This window comes from Rhinatrema bivittatum, chromosome 11, assembly GCF_901001135.1.
Source record: "Rhinatrema bivittatum chromosome 11, aRhiBiv1.1, whole genome shotgun sequence".
In the NCBI taxonomy this organism is placed as follows: Eukaryota; Metazoa; Chordata; class Amphibia; order Gymnophiona; family Rhinatrematidae; genus Rhinatrema; species Rhinatrema bivittatum.
This window is the reverse complement of record NC_042625.1, coordinates 76,036,304-76,051,856: the sequence shown is the minus strand read 5'-3', so window position 1 is coordinate 76,051,856 and position 15,553 is coordinate 76,036,304. Positions and strand designations below refer to the sequence as shown.

Sequence of the window (15,553 nt, the reverse complement as noted above, 5' to 3'; positions counted from 1 at the left end):
AGGACAAACAGGGTAAACAGGAGGAGAGGAAAAAAGGTACAGAAAGAAGGCAACAGAAAGAAGGTGAAAACCCTTATTTGTAATCTTCATGGAGGAGAGGTCACAGGATAAAGGAGCGAGCCAAAAAAAATGACTCAGAAGGCTAGGCTCAACTGAGGGAAAGAGTTTGAGACTTTCATCCCAGGAGCAGCTCAACCATGGGGGGAGTCTAGAGATGATCACCTCAGGAGCAGCCCAATCCACCAACTTCACCTTCACCAGGCCCAACACCAGGACTCAAATCGCACTAGGAGCAGCTGCTGGAGACAGAGAATGCTGGCAGGTTAGCGGCAGTATGGAACCCTAGAAGGGGTGATGTCGGCTGTTGCGCTCTGCTGTTTGGAGGACATAGCCCATGTGTCTGGACTGGTCTGGCTGAATGATGAGGAAGCAGTTTTATTCATCACACTGGGAAAGTTGCCAGCTAACTGCAGGTCCTCAGGAACACTTTCAGCCAGCCCCGGCCTTTTAACTCCTGCTCCCTATTTACAGCATTACATTCTAGAATGACAAAAAAGTAGGATTATAACTCTCAGCGTGTGCATGGAGAATATAAAAACCAAGGGCTTGGATTTCATCAGTCTTTCTGTGGGCTTTATGTCTAGTCTTTGTCCATGCTGCTTCATAGTGAGAGAACAAACCTGACTTTTTTTTTATTTTTTTTAAGAGTAAGACCTGAATTCTATATTAAGGAGTTGTGATTATTTTCTTTTACATGCATGTTACTGTGAAGCAAAAAATTGATAAAGGAAGCACAAGCCTCTGTTTCCTGTTGCAGGTTTTCCTGGAGAAAGAGGGAGGGAGACAATGAGATGCCCCAAATGGTTTTCCTTCCTTTGTGCTCTCTTCATACTCTTGGCCATGAAGCTTTTCATTGACTGGAGCTCGGATGACCTTCTACCCTGGTCAGAGCCTTCACTTCATCGATCCAAGTTGGAGTGGAAGCTTTCGTCCATCAACAAGCTATCCTCTGTGGGAACAGAGGGAAACCTTTTTGAGGATGATGAATTCAGGACTCTGCTGCTCAACCTTTCTCAGGAGCTGAGAGAGAAAATCCCAATGATTAACACCTACTGGAACAAAAAGCAGCACGAGATGTTCCAACGGCTGGAAAGTGGAGTCAATGTCTCCACGGTTTGCAGAGCCAACACAAATGTAAACCTGGAGATCAGCAATTTTGAGTCCTACCCAAAGTTATTCAAGCAATTCCTAGTGTATAGTAACTGTCGTTGGTTCCCCCTAGTTATTAACCAACCCAAAAAGTGTACTGGGAACCAAACCTTCTTATTATTCGCCATTAAGTCTGCTCCCCAAAACTTCATCAATAGACAGACAATCAGGAAGACTTGGGGAAGAGAGACTGTGTATGGAGATCTCTGGGTCCGCACAGTCTTCCTTTTAGGGATGAAGGGAGAATATGACCCAGATCTGCAGCATCTCCTCCTATTTGAAGGGCAGCAGTTCCAGGACATTCTCCAATGGGACTTTCATGATTCTTTCTTTAATCTGACATTGAAGGACAACTTGTTTTTGAAGTGGACTATGGACTACTGCCAAGATGCTCACTTTATCTTCAAAGGTGATGATGATGTCTTCGCCAACACAATGGCCATCGTCAACTACCTACATTCCCTGAAGTCTCCTGTAGCTGAAACCCTTTACATGGGACACATTGTATCAAAGGCTGTGCCCTTCCGAGAGTACAAGAGCAAATATTATATCCCAGAGTCATATTATTCTGGTCCATATCCAGCTTATGCTGGAGGTGGAGGCTTTATCTTTTCTGGGCACCTGGCCAAGTGGTTGTATTTGGTTTCACATTACATAGTCTTTTACCCCATCGATGATGTCTACACAGGACTGTGCTTCAAAGCATTAGAGATAGAACCTATGGTGCACTCCCAATTTCAGACTTTTGACATTGCTGCTAAAAACAGAGATAACCCATGTGTGCACAAGACGTTACTGCTGGTGCATCAGAGAAGCCCACAGCAAACCCTCCGCCTCTGGAAGCTACTGCAAGACCCAGAGCTCAGCTGCTAAAGGTGCTCTTCTTGTATATGAGACCCTGCCCCTACCCCTACCCGTGAATCTCACCGTTTGCTGCTGAGTGAGGGTTCATGGATATTTTCCAGTCCTGCCATTAGAGGACTAATGTCAGTCATTCAATGCTAGCTAAATTGATATTTCCATATCCCCACTCTACATGTTTTGCTGTGTGCAATACTCATGTCATGAAGATCTGAAATTGATGTTAGTTATGATAGCTTTTTTGGTGATTCCATAAAAGTTAACATAGTATATGAGTTTTGGCAACCACCTAGGTCTCTTCATCCTATAGAGCAGGGCTTCCCAAACCTGTCCTGCTGACTGCAGGATATCCACAAGATAAATTTGCATACATTGGAGACCTAGTTTATGCAAATGTATTTAATGCATATTCAGTGTGGATATCCTGAAAACTTGTCTGGCTATTGGTTCACTAGGACAAGTCTGGGAAGCCCTTCTGTAGAAAGCTATTACCTTCCCTGCTGTCCTAGCACTTGCTCAAAGCTGGTATATGCACATTCAAAGGCCTCATAACATGGCAGATGCCAAACCCCGGTGTCCTCCAAATACCAGAACTGAGCTCAGGTAATGCAGCATCCGCCAGCTAGGGAAATCCAGAGCCTTATCAACCCTCAAACCACCCTCTTCTCTATCCCATGGGTGCCTGCTCAACCGAAGATCTTCCACTCAGACAGAAGGGCAGAATAGTCTAGAGACATTTCTGAATAAATCTAATAATCCATAGGTTGCATGGCTGGGTTGTAGGGGATCTGGTTAGGAGCTTCCCTGTCCATTGTGCCTGATCAGGCCTGGAAAGTACCACAGGGGGCCCAAGAGAGGATAGCTGCTGCTAATTTTGAAGGGCTGGCAATAGATTTAATAGGTAATGCACCACACTCTGAAAGCAAGTTCTAATTTTGGTCTTGCCTCCGCTCTCCGCTAGTCACTGACCCATCCTTTATCCAGCTGATGTGCTCCTTGGAAACAGGGAGCTAAGATCAATGATATGCTTCATGCAATGGTTAATAGTGCTTTGCAAAATCATTAAAACAGGTATACACACATTACTACCCATGTGCTTTATTTTACTTTTCACCCTTGATTTATTATTTTTCAGTAAGCATGTTCCCTAGCTGTACAATTCCCATCCATTTTCTCAGAAAACAGCACCCTCTTTCAATAATATCAAGACTACGGCCACGCTGTGATAACCCCAGAAAAAAACCCCCTATCACCATGCCTGCTCCTGCTTCATGCGGACGCACTCTTCCTGCCTCACGACTGTTACTAGCTGCTGTGTGGGCAGCCGCAGGATCCAGCGCATGGATCCAGACTTTATTACTGCCCAAGTATAGTGTCCCGTCCCCCCCCCCTACAATTCTCCTTTGTGTAATAAATAATCCATGAGCTTAAAATCTGGAGTTTCTTCCTCATTCACCATCCACCCAATTTTCTTAAATCCAGCAAAATTAGCAAATCCTCCTCAATGCCTCCCCCTATTTTGTAACTCAGCACTGTCCATCTCCCTTCCCCCACCCACCCAGGGCAGATTGCAGGCCTGGCTTTAAGACTTCAGTAGCCCCTAGATTGGTTAACGCACATCTGGGTGCAGGAAGGGCACCAGCAAAGCACACCATGAACCAATACCCTGTCTGCTTCATCCACCTCAAACACAGCCTGGGGTGGCTAGTTCCAGGGCCGTCAGTTGCCCATTCTACGAAGACAGCCCCGGAGGGTTCCGGCTTCAATGGGAGGGCGGAGCAGGAACACAGCAGAGAGCAGCACCAGTTTGCCCCTCTGCCCACGTCCCGCCTCTGCTTCTGTTCCTCTGTTCACAGCTCCCAACTGCAGCTTTGAGACCCTTAACTGCCTTGGGCAGACTGTAAGCCCTCTGGAGAAGAGAGATGGTAACCAAGTGAATTGGCTTGTCTAGTACCATGCACCCTTTGAAACAGGAAGCAGGTGCGACTTTAAAACAGGTATCTACAAATCTCACATCACTGCCCTGCCTGTCCTTGCAAAGGAAGCTGAAGACAGCCGCAGGAAACATTATCATGTCCACAATTATACAGCAGCTGAAAGAAAGCGTGCAGGTTTTAACTCTTTGTATAAATATTACAGTATCCCAAAACTTTCTGTTGGAAAGGATGTGTGGGACTGGGAACGTGGGGTGCCTTGACCATAACCCAAACACACCACTGTTCCCAGGATGTGCTTCTGGCTGTAGATTACTGTGGCTTCTAGCCAACTCTAAGGCAGGAGGTGAACACACTGGGCCAGCATGATTATTACACTGTTCATTCTGAGGGGGTGAAACAGTACTGTCATTACTGTAACTTCCCCATCCTCTGAATAAACCTGCACCTGTTTGTTCACATAACTCCAGTCCTTCCCCTCCCTGGTGGCTCTCCAGGTCATTAAGATTTTACTCCACGGGGGAGCCAAGAGACAGCTAATGAGAATCTGAAGGAGAAGGCAGGCTCGGCCTGCCCTGGGAGAGGGGGGAGTGCGAGGGTTCATTTTTCATAGTGCTCCAGTGGATAGTGCTCTCCGTAGATCTTCAGGTGTCTCCACAAGGACTCCTGCTGCTTCTTGATCGAAGCAGGCATCTCCGAGTACACATCCAAGAACATGTTATCCGGGTGGGGCTTCAGCTTCCGCTCAGCCTGCTCGAAGGCCTCCATCACCTGAGGAGGAGGAGGAGGAGGAGATGGAAAAGTTAGCAGAGCAAGAAGGAGAAGCTTGGGCACTGTTCAAACAGAGATCCTGTAAGCTCTTTGGGGAGCTGTAGCCTTAAGTCTTTGATCTTGCACAACATGAATAACAAACAATATAATGCTAGCTAATGACAAATGAGGTTTGAAGCTTTATGCCAGGGTATATTTCAGGGCTTCCTGAACCTAACCTGACTGCCTATGAGAGCCCCAGGCCTTCGGGATATCTCTAATGAATATGCATGAGGTAAGTCTGTAGATACTGGGTTTGCAATGTGTGCAAATTCAGATTCTGCACTGTCATATTACATATCCTCATGAGGGAACCTGAAGGAATCAAATCATCTTCCTCCAGGCTAACACTCATTCCAAATGGAGACTCCAACTAATATATCGTCTATCATCAAGCAACAATGAAGCCCTGTCTGACCTCCTTGAATCGATATCAGCCACTATTCTGGAGCACCCTAAGACTCTAGTCATGTGTGACTTCAACATCCATGGTGATGAGCCATGCCTGTAGCTCCCACAGGAAGTCCTAATCTCACTACAAACTCTGGGTCTAATCCAGTTAGTTAATGAGACAAGCCAAGCAGCAGAACACAGCCTTGACCTGCTCCAGCTGCTACGTGAGCGTGCACTGAACACACAGGTCATCCACCTCCCTTGGAATGACCACACCTGCTGCTTTTTGAAATGCAACTGTCCCCCGTCCCTGAAAGCCAAACCTGAAAGGGCTACAAGATCTGTCCATCTAACATCTCACCTCAATCCACAGTCCTTTCTGCATGCCTTCCAATGCAAAGTAATAATCTCCTCCTCCCCCTCATCACCACTCTAGAAGACAACTGGGCACTGATCTCAAAATAGCCATAGATAAGATCACCCTATGGAAAACCAGATCTGAAAGAACTGGAAGGGTGCTGGAAGAAGAAGTGGAGAATATCAAAATCACAACCAGGCAGGGCGGATATGCAGACCATGTCAAACAGCCAACTGGAAGGTCATTACCGAAGCAAAGAGAGTTTGCTACATGAAAACAATCACACAGAAAACCCACCAAGAGAATTATTCTGGACCAGTAACATCCTGGTTTCCCCCCCCCCCCCCCCAACCTCTCTCCCTCATAACCGATACCACTGCGACAAACTAGCCCCGTTTTCCACCAATAAGATCATGCGCCTCCGATCTGATCTGGATAGGGCATCAGCAGGAAGCCCATCACAAACACAGCAGACTCCACTACCAGTCTCTTACCACCTTCTGTCCATTGCTAGAAGAAGACGTCAGCTCCCTGCTCACCACCCTCAAACCAACTACTTGCCAGGAAGGCCCTGCCAAACCTGGACTGCTACACCACATCCATACCATCATTAGCAAAGGCCCACCCGCCAACCGGCCTGAACGGAGCAACAGCAATACCTGCACTGACCCCAATGACCTGACTGACTACCGCCCAGTCTCTAATCTCCTTTTCTTAAGCAAGATCATTGGAAAATCAGTGGTACTGCAGCTATCCAAATATCTGCTCACCACTAGCACTCTGGATCCATACCAATTTGGTTTCTGACCACACTGCAACAATGAAACTACATTAATATGTCTGGATGATGAACCTCAACTGTTTTGATTATGAACAGTCAGCCTTACTAATACTCCTAGTCCTCTCGCCAGTATTCGAAACTTGTAGCCCACAGCCTCATCTCCCGACTAATTGATATAGGATTGGTAGGTCCAGCACATGTCTGGTTTACTTCCTTTCTCTATGATTGCACCTAATCTGTCTCCCTGCACAATTCCACAGGGTTCTCTCCTCTCACCCATCTTATTCAGTAGCAACATGGCCCTTCTGGGACTGCCAAATCACATATTACTCCTATGCCAACACCTTCCAACTACCAATCCCACTCTGCACAGATCAAGATGCAACTATCACCAACCTCGAGAATTGTTTAGGAAGAAGAGCCAACTGGCTATATCAAATCAAATTAAGTCAGAATCCTCTCCAGACAGAACGGCTGTGGATCAGGAAAAAAAAAAGAACTCAGTCACCCACTCCCAAAAGTGACCCTTGGTGGAACAGCGCCAAACCCCTTAGCTCACAAGTCCGGAGTTCAAGCTTTATACCAGACCTCCAACTTATCACCAAAGCCCAGGCCACGCACTAAAACGGCCTTTTTCCACCTCCACGCCTGGCTCCTGGATGGCTCTGCTTTCGTAACTGCTATTCAGACCTCTGTGATTTCCCACTTGGACTACTTGTAAGTCACTCTGGGTTGGTATCCCCAGCACCCTGAACTGCCACCTGCAGTCCACATACTGAATGTGAACAGATTTGATAGGACAATGCCGGTTCCGAAAACCCTACGGCTCCCAGTCTTCTACCGTACCAAGTTCAAAATCTTTGGCTCCGACTTACCTCAACAGCTTCTCTCACGCCTTATATACCCCTTTCATTCACTACGGTTACAGTCACTGTCAGGCTGTGCCTAACCAACCCCAGGAAGAGAACCCTGGTCCCAACTCTGTGGCATTTTCTTACCTCCCTCCCAACATCAGACTCACGCCAGATCTTCTCTCTTTGAAGCAGCATTCAGCTCTAACCAGTAGCATAAGTCCTATTACACCTCCGAGTACAGCTCCCTAGATTCTATACCTGCTGCAAGTCCCTGTGCTGATTCAGCAATGTAGTTAACTAATGTTACACAGTGTATCTGTAATCATCCTAAATCTCAGTATTTAGGGAACATCTAAAAAGCCTTTTTACTTCTTGAAGCATATCCAGTGTTGGCAGGACAGATAGTTTGAACTTAATTATTTATTTTGTTTTAATCATGTGTTCTCTCTTGTTATAACATCAACATGAAAGAACATACATGTTAATATTGGAATTCACCTTGTATAAATTATTTGCAAAAGAGAGAATACAAATGTTTTTTAAAAAATAAACTACTGTAACCTGCTTTGAACTCTCTGTTGGAGAAGCGCGACACAAATAAATGATGACAGTGGTTCTTAAAACCTGGCTGGTCATGAGGTCCCCAGGATAGGCTTGGGAAGCTCTGACGCATTTGCTCACAGGCACCCAAACTCCATCTCTCCCCCTTGGGGGATGGGACGGGGGCTCACCATTTTCCGTGACTTCTTTCTCCAGGACTTCTCCTGCTCCTCGTCCCACCAGCTCTTGCTCAGCATGTAGTGTCGGAGCCGGGAGATGGGGTGGTCCTGCTTGTCCCAGTAGTTCACCTCGTCCACTGAACGATAGGCTGAGCTGTCATCGCTGGTGCTGTGGTGTCCGATCCTGAGAGCCGAATGCAAAGCCCAGCTGTCAACACTTCAGACCAGGCACTAACAGCCACCACTCACCCTGCAACCCTTTCTACCCATGCCTAAGACTTAAGCTCTTCCGGGCAGGGAACTCCTTCATCCATTGTACCTGTATGGCATTTGCTAATCATTCATTGCATCTCTGTATTTACATATCTTGTTCACTTCATCCAATGCTGAGCAAGCTGTCAGTGCTATAGAAAAACACTACAATGGTTAATCCCATACAGGGAAGAGAAAGATGGGATTTAGTAGGCAAAAGTGCATGAAAGCAACCAGGAACATCAGCCTGCCGTCTCCTCAAACATGCACATCCTCCTACTGCTTCAGGTTGCAACATGGCCCCATGCTGCCTCCTGTCTCCACTGTGACCAGGGGACAGAGCTCTCACCTGTATGTCATGGCCTCAATCAGGAAGGGCTGGTTCTCTGCCACGGCTCTGCGTCTTGCCTCCTTGATGGCGTTGTACACAGCAAACACATCATTCCCGTCCACGCGGATGGACATTAGGCCATAGCCTGGGCCCCTAGCAGCTGGGAAGGGAGAGGGAGATGGTGAGGTGCTGGAAAAATCACTGGGGTAGGTGGGGACAGCAACACACACAGAGTCTGAACACAGGCTCCCCAGGATCGTAATAAACGAAAGATCAGAAGAAACCTGAGCTTTATACCTGCTTCCAGAAAGTGCACTGCAAAACTGCAGTAAAACCAACATAGCAAAGAAGCCCAACAACTTCAAATTGGGTGCCCTCACATATACATACCAATGCCGTCTCCCCGGTACTGCTCGGAAGTGGGGGTGGAGATGGCATAGCCATTGTTACGGCAGAAGAAAAGAATGGGGCACTCCAGCGTGGCAGCAAAGTTGAAGCCAGCATGGGCGTCCCCTTCGCTGGCTGCGCCCTCCCCGAAGTAGCAGATCACCACTCGGTCAGTTTTCTCCCTCTTGATGGCGTAGGCTGCCCCGACAGCTGCCAGCATAGAAACAGAAAAGCATGACGGCAGAAAAAGGGCATAGGGGCTATTCTAGTTTGCTCATTCACACAATTGCTCGGGTATATAATCCCTTCCAATCCCCAGAGATCCCCTGTGCTTATCCCATACTTTCTTGTGTTCAGATACCCTCCTTGTCTCCACTACCTCCATAAGGAGGCCATTCCATGCATCCACCACCCTTTCCGTAAAAAAATATTTCATTAGCTTTCTCCTGGGTCTACCCCCTTATCCCATGACTCCTCATTGCACAGTCTCCTTTCTGTTCAAAAAGAGTACCACCCGCATTGATACCTCAGGAGGTTATTTAAATATCTCTATCATTTCTCCTTTATCCTGCCTTTCCTTTAGGGTGTACACGTTTAGATCTTTAAATCTATCCCCATATGCTTTAGAACAAAGATCACTGAGCATTTTAGTAGCCAGCCTCTTGACCAACTCCAACCAGTTTATAGCCTTTTAAAGGTGCAGACTCCAGAACTCTACACAGTATTCCACATGAGGTCTCACCAGGGACAATATCACCTCCTTTTATCCATTGATTATTCCTCTCTATGCACCCAAGCATCCTTCTAGCTTTTGCCATCACCTTATCTACCTGTTTGGCCATCTTTCAATCACCAGATACAATCACCCCCAAATCTCTCTTTTGTTTCATGCATAGAAGAATTTCACTTCCTGTCTTCTACTGCTCCCTTGGGGTTTTTCAGCCCATACGTAGGGTCCTTGTTTTAAGTTTAAACCAATTTTCAACCATAAATTCCCAAATTTTTCCAAAGATCACAATCAGTTTAAACCGATAGTCACCCTAATTTTAGGATGATTAAAAAGCTGCTCCAGAGCTGCGGATGAAGCATTTCAAGGCCTTCAGCCAATGTTGGAAGCCAGTGAGGGCCAAAGTGCATGCTGTGTTTTCAAGTCCCACCCTCCACCAGTGAAAGCGCTCGCCTTCCAATGCCACCCACGCCATGTTTCAAGTCCTGCCTCACCTTCCAAGCAGCCAGAGTGCCTGCTGTCTGGTGCCATGATTATATCTGAAGCCGGCCCTGTCCACTAGAAACACTTCCCTTGCAGGGTCCCTGGCCCTGCACAAAAGCAGAAGTGCAGTGTCGCAGAGCGAGGGAGCCTTAGTAAGCATCCTAAGGGAGAAAGAAGATGCAGGGGGGGAGGGGGGAAGATTCTTAGTGAGGTGGGAGGAGAGAGAGAGGAGCATGTTAGGCAGGGGATGGGGTAGAGACGGGGGTGCTGCTGGATGGCTGGGTAGGAGAATCTTATTGTTTACTGTCTTGGCTTCTTGTCCACCAAAATAAACTCTGATATTTTGCCAGAAAAAGGAGTAATTTTTTCCAACATTTTCTCCTGTTTGTGTTGTCATAATAAACCCTGACAAATTCCCAGAAAAAAATAAAGAACAATAAAAACCGAAAACAAAGGTCCCTCCCTATATGCATATCCCAGCAGAAAGCAGAGTAATAGGGAAGGTTAGAATGCAATGCTGAGGGATTGAAAATCTCTTTCAAATAAAGGCTCTTATCACATGAGATGAGGCTGGCGAGGTCCTGCCTGGGCGCTAAGATGCAAGGCAGGAGTGAGGTGCACTGGCAGCGCTGCGAGGGGTCCTGCTGCTGTTTTCCCTGAGACAGTGTGTCAGAATCTGTAGCAGACGGCAGGAAGACACGGGGGCACCACGCAAGAATAAAGCTGCGAGGTCTCACCTTGCGGGATCTGCGTTGCCAGTGGGGAGGAGATGGTCACAAAGTGCAAGTCCTTGCAGCCATAATGCACCGGCATCTGGCGCCCTTTCCCTGGGTCGGTACTGTTCCCGTAACACTGTGACATGAACAAGTCCAGGGGGTAACCCCGGTACATGAGGACACCTGAAGCAACAGGACAGGAGCAGTCAGCACATCGCACTCTCCACAGCACGAACACCCCTTTAAAAGCAATGCAGGCAGATGGCAAGATAGCTTTAGGTCACTGCCATCACAGCATGGCAGTCATTGGAACACCACCACCCTGCTCCTCTCCCATCTTTCCTGCATATCCCTCACACCTCTCCAACCCCAGCAAACCATTACCTGCCTCCCTGTATTGCCCAAACACCAGATCCGTGTCATCCAGAGCTGCGGCGCTGCCCACATGGGTCCCCTCTTCCCCATAGTTTGTCATGTAGAAGGAAATCCTGCCCTGTAACATACACAAGTTCCTTTCCAGTTGATGTTAAGCAATCCAGCATTTTTAATTCACTGTTGTGCCACCCGGGAAACAAGTCCAAACACACCCAGCACCTTCGAGACAAGTCAGAATACGTGATGGTCTCTCAGGTCAATGCCCTAATGATGAGACTGCAGCTTCCACCCTATTCCCCTCCCACCTCTAGAGTGTCGGCACTGTGTCCACCTGCCAGGCTGGTTCCTATACCGAAGCACGAACCTGCCGCTGGGACTCATACAGGATCCGATCCATGGTGTTCAGCAGCGTCATCGTGCGATAGAACTTCAGGACCTTCTCCCGTGGAAGCTGCAAGGAGCAGAGTGCATGGAGAGGTTATCATCTTACGGACTGCGATTTGGTTCCATTCATTGCCAAATGTTTATACGCCACAAAGGAGGAGCTGAGAAAAACTAAATGTTTTAGGTAGTTAAAGGGCTTTTGAAGCTGTCACATCAAAGTAAGATTCACCGTCCCTCGGATGAAATGTGCAAGAACTTTGCCAGTCATTTTCAGGAGAAAGTTAGGCTCTTATCTTGTCCCATTGAGAGTATGGAAAAATGTGTTGCTGGTCGGGACCCCCCAAGTTTACAGCTAGTGAAAAATGCAGCTGCAATGTAACTGGATGTAACCCTGTCCTAAAGTGGTTACATTAGTTACCAACTGAATAGACACAGTTTCCAAATTTAGTCTTTGAATCTTGTAGCCTGGAGCACTCTTGAACCCCCAGAAACCTCTGCTGAAACTCCCAGAATCCTCTGTAAAGAGAGAGTTTCTACATTGCTGTAGAAATAGAAATAGTGCAGATAGCAGTCAGATCACCTCACAAGAAGAATCAGGATGAGCGTGAAGAGAGAAACCTTTACTGGCACAAAAACGTGCCGCTGGCTGTTCTAGGGTGTACAACATTTTCAGCAAAAACTGAAGGGGGTGGGGTAAAATATTCAGAAATCAAAGGTCACCATGTAATCCTATTATTAGTAATGACATGCAAGGTCCTGAGATCACTTTCCAAGGGCAGTGGGCACAGTACAGAGAATAAATAAAGGCAGTTATATGTGCCCTGTATATCATACTGTGCAATTAAGCCCAACATGAATTACACTATGGATATGTACAATATTGACAATCATAAATTATGAAAATTCACAGCATTTCACCCACTGCAATCCTGTACACAGACTGTGTGAGCCAATACACTTCTCAATTGCATAAAAATGTGCTTGCGGGAGGTTCTAGTGAAACTGTATTTTGATGTGAAAAATGTCAAACACTGTTAAAATGTGAAAGAAAAATAGTTGTATTTGTATTGTAAGAAATTCTTAACTTTTCTTTCAATTATCGGGCCTAACATATTTTTGTGCCAGCGGCAGTTCTAGGGTATTAATCCACGCCCGGTTGGCTGTCGTAGACTGAAATAAATAGACAAAATGCAGAATTGCTGTCTGTACTTACTACAGAGCAACAATCTGTGCATCAAAAACATTTGTTTTCTTTCAATTATGGAGCCTAAAACAAAGCAGCATAAAAACATGCTGGCAGCCCAACGAGGTAGTAAAAGACGTTGGCCTTTCTAGTGCTAATCTTCATCTTGGTTTTGGAGTGTATTTTGGACTGCTTGTTTAGTGATATCGTTGTCTGTATACATTATAATCATCTAATGCTAAATGTTCTGATGTAACTTGTCTAGAATGCTATAGTGTTTAGGTGAGAAATAATGTCAATAAACACAGTGGTGAAAATTGTGGATCCCCAGACAGGATGGGCGTCCTTGCTGATATGCACAGAAGCATATGACAGTTACAAACCCTTTATTTGCTACAGAACCCATCCAACTGCTTTCAACTCTTGAGCTGGGGGATGGAGGAGGAGAGGTCAATGGTGGATATGCTGGCGGGTTACCTGAGGATCCTCTTCTGGGTTCATGATCTGCCCTTGGCGATCCATTACCCTGTAGATTGGGATCCCGGCGATGACATTGGGCTGAATAAAATCCAGTTTGTCCACAAACTCGGCCGAAGCTCCTGGGAACTGTGGCTTCTCCTCCAGGGACGTGAACTCATGCTGACAACGAGCATGCTGGAAATGGCATGGAGCAAAAAAACATGTTTTCATAGCACAGTGGTGAAAATTCCAATGCTGGGGTTGCACAAATCTTAAATTTAGCTTAAGGAAAAATCCACAGTGTGCAAAATGCACTCTTCATTTTGCACACAGGGGTTGTTTGTTTTTTGCTCTGTTCTTAAATCCAACACTTAATATTTAAAAAGAAAAAGAAATGTAAAAAGAATAGACAAAACTCGCTGAACATTTCTAAACTAGAAAATTTCCATTCTCTGTTAATTTCTATCTACACAATATATTGTTTAAACAGGAAAATTATATTTACAAAATTGGATTAATCTCTAGCTACTCCTCCATCACAAAACACTTGTGGTCAGCTTAAATAAGGCCAGGGTCACAGTGGATGTATCACCAGACATATATATATATATCTGGTGATACATACATATATATATATATATATATATATATATATATATATATATATATATATAAACAAACAGTTTAGATGGGTTCTATTGGTTAAGGTTTATTTTTTGCACAGAGCTGAAATTCCTTATTCAGCTGGTGTTCAATGTGTCACACCCTCACTGTGAAGAGGGACTAATATATGCAGAAATATAGGCCTTTCTGGCTGGTTAACTCTGAAAACTGTTGTGGTAGCCTTGTCAAGGTCACAGGCACAAAGAACTGAAACAGGAGAAGAAAAGAAAACTGGGCAACCTTGAAGTACTGAAAACAAATGCGAAGTCTCTAATGATCAAATCAATTTTACCTTTACAGAAAGGTCATGATAATGAACTGCAAATTAAACTCCAGAAACGTACACAGTATTGAAAGGGCAAGTCCAGCCCATCTCCCACCCCCTAAATGGGCCAATCAGCAAACAGCAAACTACCAAATTCGTTCCATCCTAGATTCAGGATGTCTCTAATGAATTCACTCCAGGCATACTTACATAGCTCGATCTGTTTTAAAAGCCCAATTCATGGAAACGTATCTCATTATGAATATTTTTAAAGTCACTCTAAAACCCAAACTGGTTTGTAAAAAGCTCTGATAAACGGTTTAAGCCCTGGCAATCAAACCTCGGGGTTTAGAAAATAATATTTATGGGGAGGAATTTAGGAGAGATTGTGTCTCTCTCTGTCATGTAGGTGACACAGCATCTCTCGCCCCTTGGAGGCTCAAAGAGTCCCAAACTACCGCACAAGCAGTCAAGCTGCTGCGTGAATCCTCACAGAAAATAAATGATCACTAACAAAAATCAATTCTTGGTGACAATGCAGAGGCCTGGCTACTGCCTCTTCTCGTGTCGCCAAATAATCGTCACACGCTTTCTGAGCCTGCGAGCCACGACCTCCCTTAATGACGAGGATGATAACACTAAAGCAACACCGCACTTTCTAAACTCCTCCTTTCTAATCAGAGGAGAATCTTAATTAGAGTTCGGCCCCTCACCGCTCTTCAAAGTTTTGTGAGGGAATAAATAATACTGAGTAAAGCAGTGACAGTGCAGATCCCAGCCCCCAAACTCTCTTAGGTTTTTAGTCTATACTTAAGATCAGAATAAACAGTAAGAAATAATATAATCATCAACATATTATAAAAAATGCAGTAAGAACAAACAATAACGACATGTACATAATGTATATCGAGAAATACGATATAGATAACATAGACTATAAAATATGCTTGCTAATACTGAATAACATAACAATACATTATAGCATTAAACATGTAATAAGCAAGATGAGACTATGTAACAATAATACTGTATTGGATTTTATACGTGTGCTATGATTATTTGGTATTCTAATTTGTAACCCGCCGCGAACCTTGGAGCCAGCGGGATATAAATATTTTTAAATCAATACTAGTGACAGTAAATAGCGAGTATAAGGCGCAGGATGTATCGGTCCCTGTCTTTCTCACACTTAGTGTCAAGGTCCTGCAGGGAACAGCGGCCCGGCCAAGGCCCCGGAACAGCGCCCGGAATCCCGCCATCGCCCCCCGCTGGGGAGAGCTCACACTGCCCGGGCGAATAAGACTCCAAAACAACCTTTACTCTGCACTGTGCCCTTCCCAAGCAGGCAGCGCCTCCGACAGCCAGCGGCGGCGGGGGTCCTACGAGCTTCTTCCCTCAGCCAATCCCGA

General features: G+C 45.7%; 2 protein-coding genes across 2 annotated transcripts; one reads left to right on the top strand and one right to left on the bottom strand.

Moving 5' to 3' along the window:
- Positions 1-900: 900 nt before the first annotated feature.
- B3GNT8 (UDP-GlcNAc:betaGal beta-1,3-N-acetylglucosaminyltransferase 8) lies at positions 901-2,164 on the top strand. The gene has a single exon (XM_029619076.1). It carries the CDS (start codon positions 901-903, stop codon positions 2,080-2,082), a length of 1,182 nt encoding a protein of 393 aa, XP_029474936.1. The 3' UTR covers positions 2,083-2,164.
- A 984-nt stretch (positions 2,165-3,148) lies between these two features.
- BCKDHA (branched chain keto acid dehydrogenase E1 subunit alpha) lies at positions 3,149-15,544 on the bottom strand. Its single transcript, XM_029619043.1, has 9 exons — positions 15,332-15,544; positions 13,235-13,411; positions 11,555-11,641; positions 11,200-11,308; positions 10,837-10,998; positions 8,893-9,099; positions 8,521-8,662; positions 7,932-8,103; positions 3,149-4,775 (listed from the first exon to the last, which is right to left on the bottom strand). Exons 1-9 carry the CDS (start codon positions 15,401-15,403, stop codon positions 4,605-4,607), a joined length of 1,299 nt encoding a protein of 432 aa, XP_029474903.1. The 5' UTR covers positions 15,404-15,544; the 3' UTR covers positions 3,149-4,604.
- Positions 15,545-15,553: the final 9 nt, after the last annotated feature.

Excerpts from the sequence above, each read along its gene's own strand:
- BCKDHA (XM_029619043.1), bottom strand. The coding sequence starts at position 15,403 with ATGGCGGGATTCCGGGCGCTGTTCCGGGGCCTTGGCCGGGCCGCTGTT. Across the intron at positions 11,309-11,554 it reads TGTATGAGTCCCAGCGGCAG|GGCAGGATTTCCTTCTACAT; the intron begins GTTCGTGCTTCG and ends TGTATGTTACAG. Across the intron at positions 9,100-10,836 it reads GGCAACGCAGATCCCGCAAG|CTGTCGGGGCAGCCTACGCC; the intron begins GTGAGACCTCGC and ends CTATGCTGGCAG.
- B3GNT8 (XM_029619076.1), top strand. The coding sequence starts at position 901 with ATGAAGCTTTTCATTGACTGGAGCTCGGATGACCTTCTACCCTGGTCA.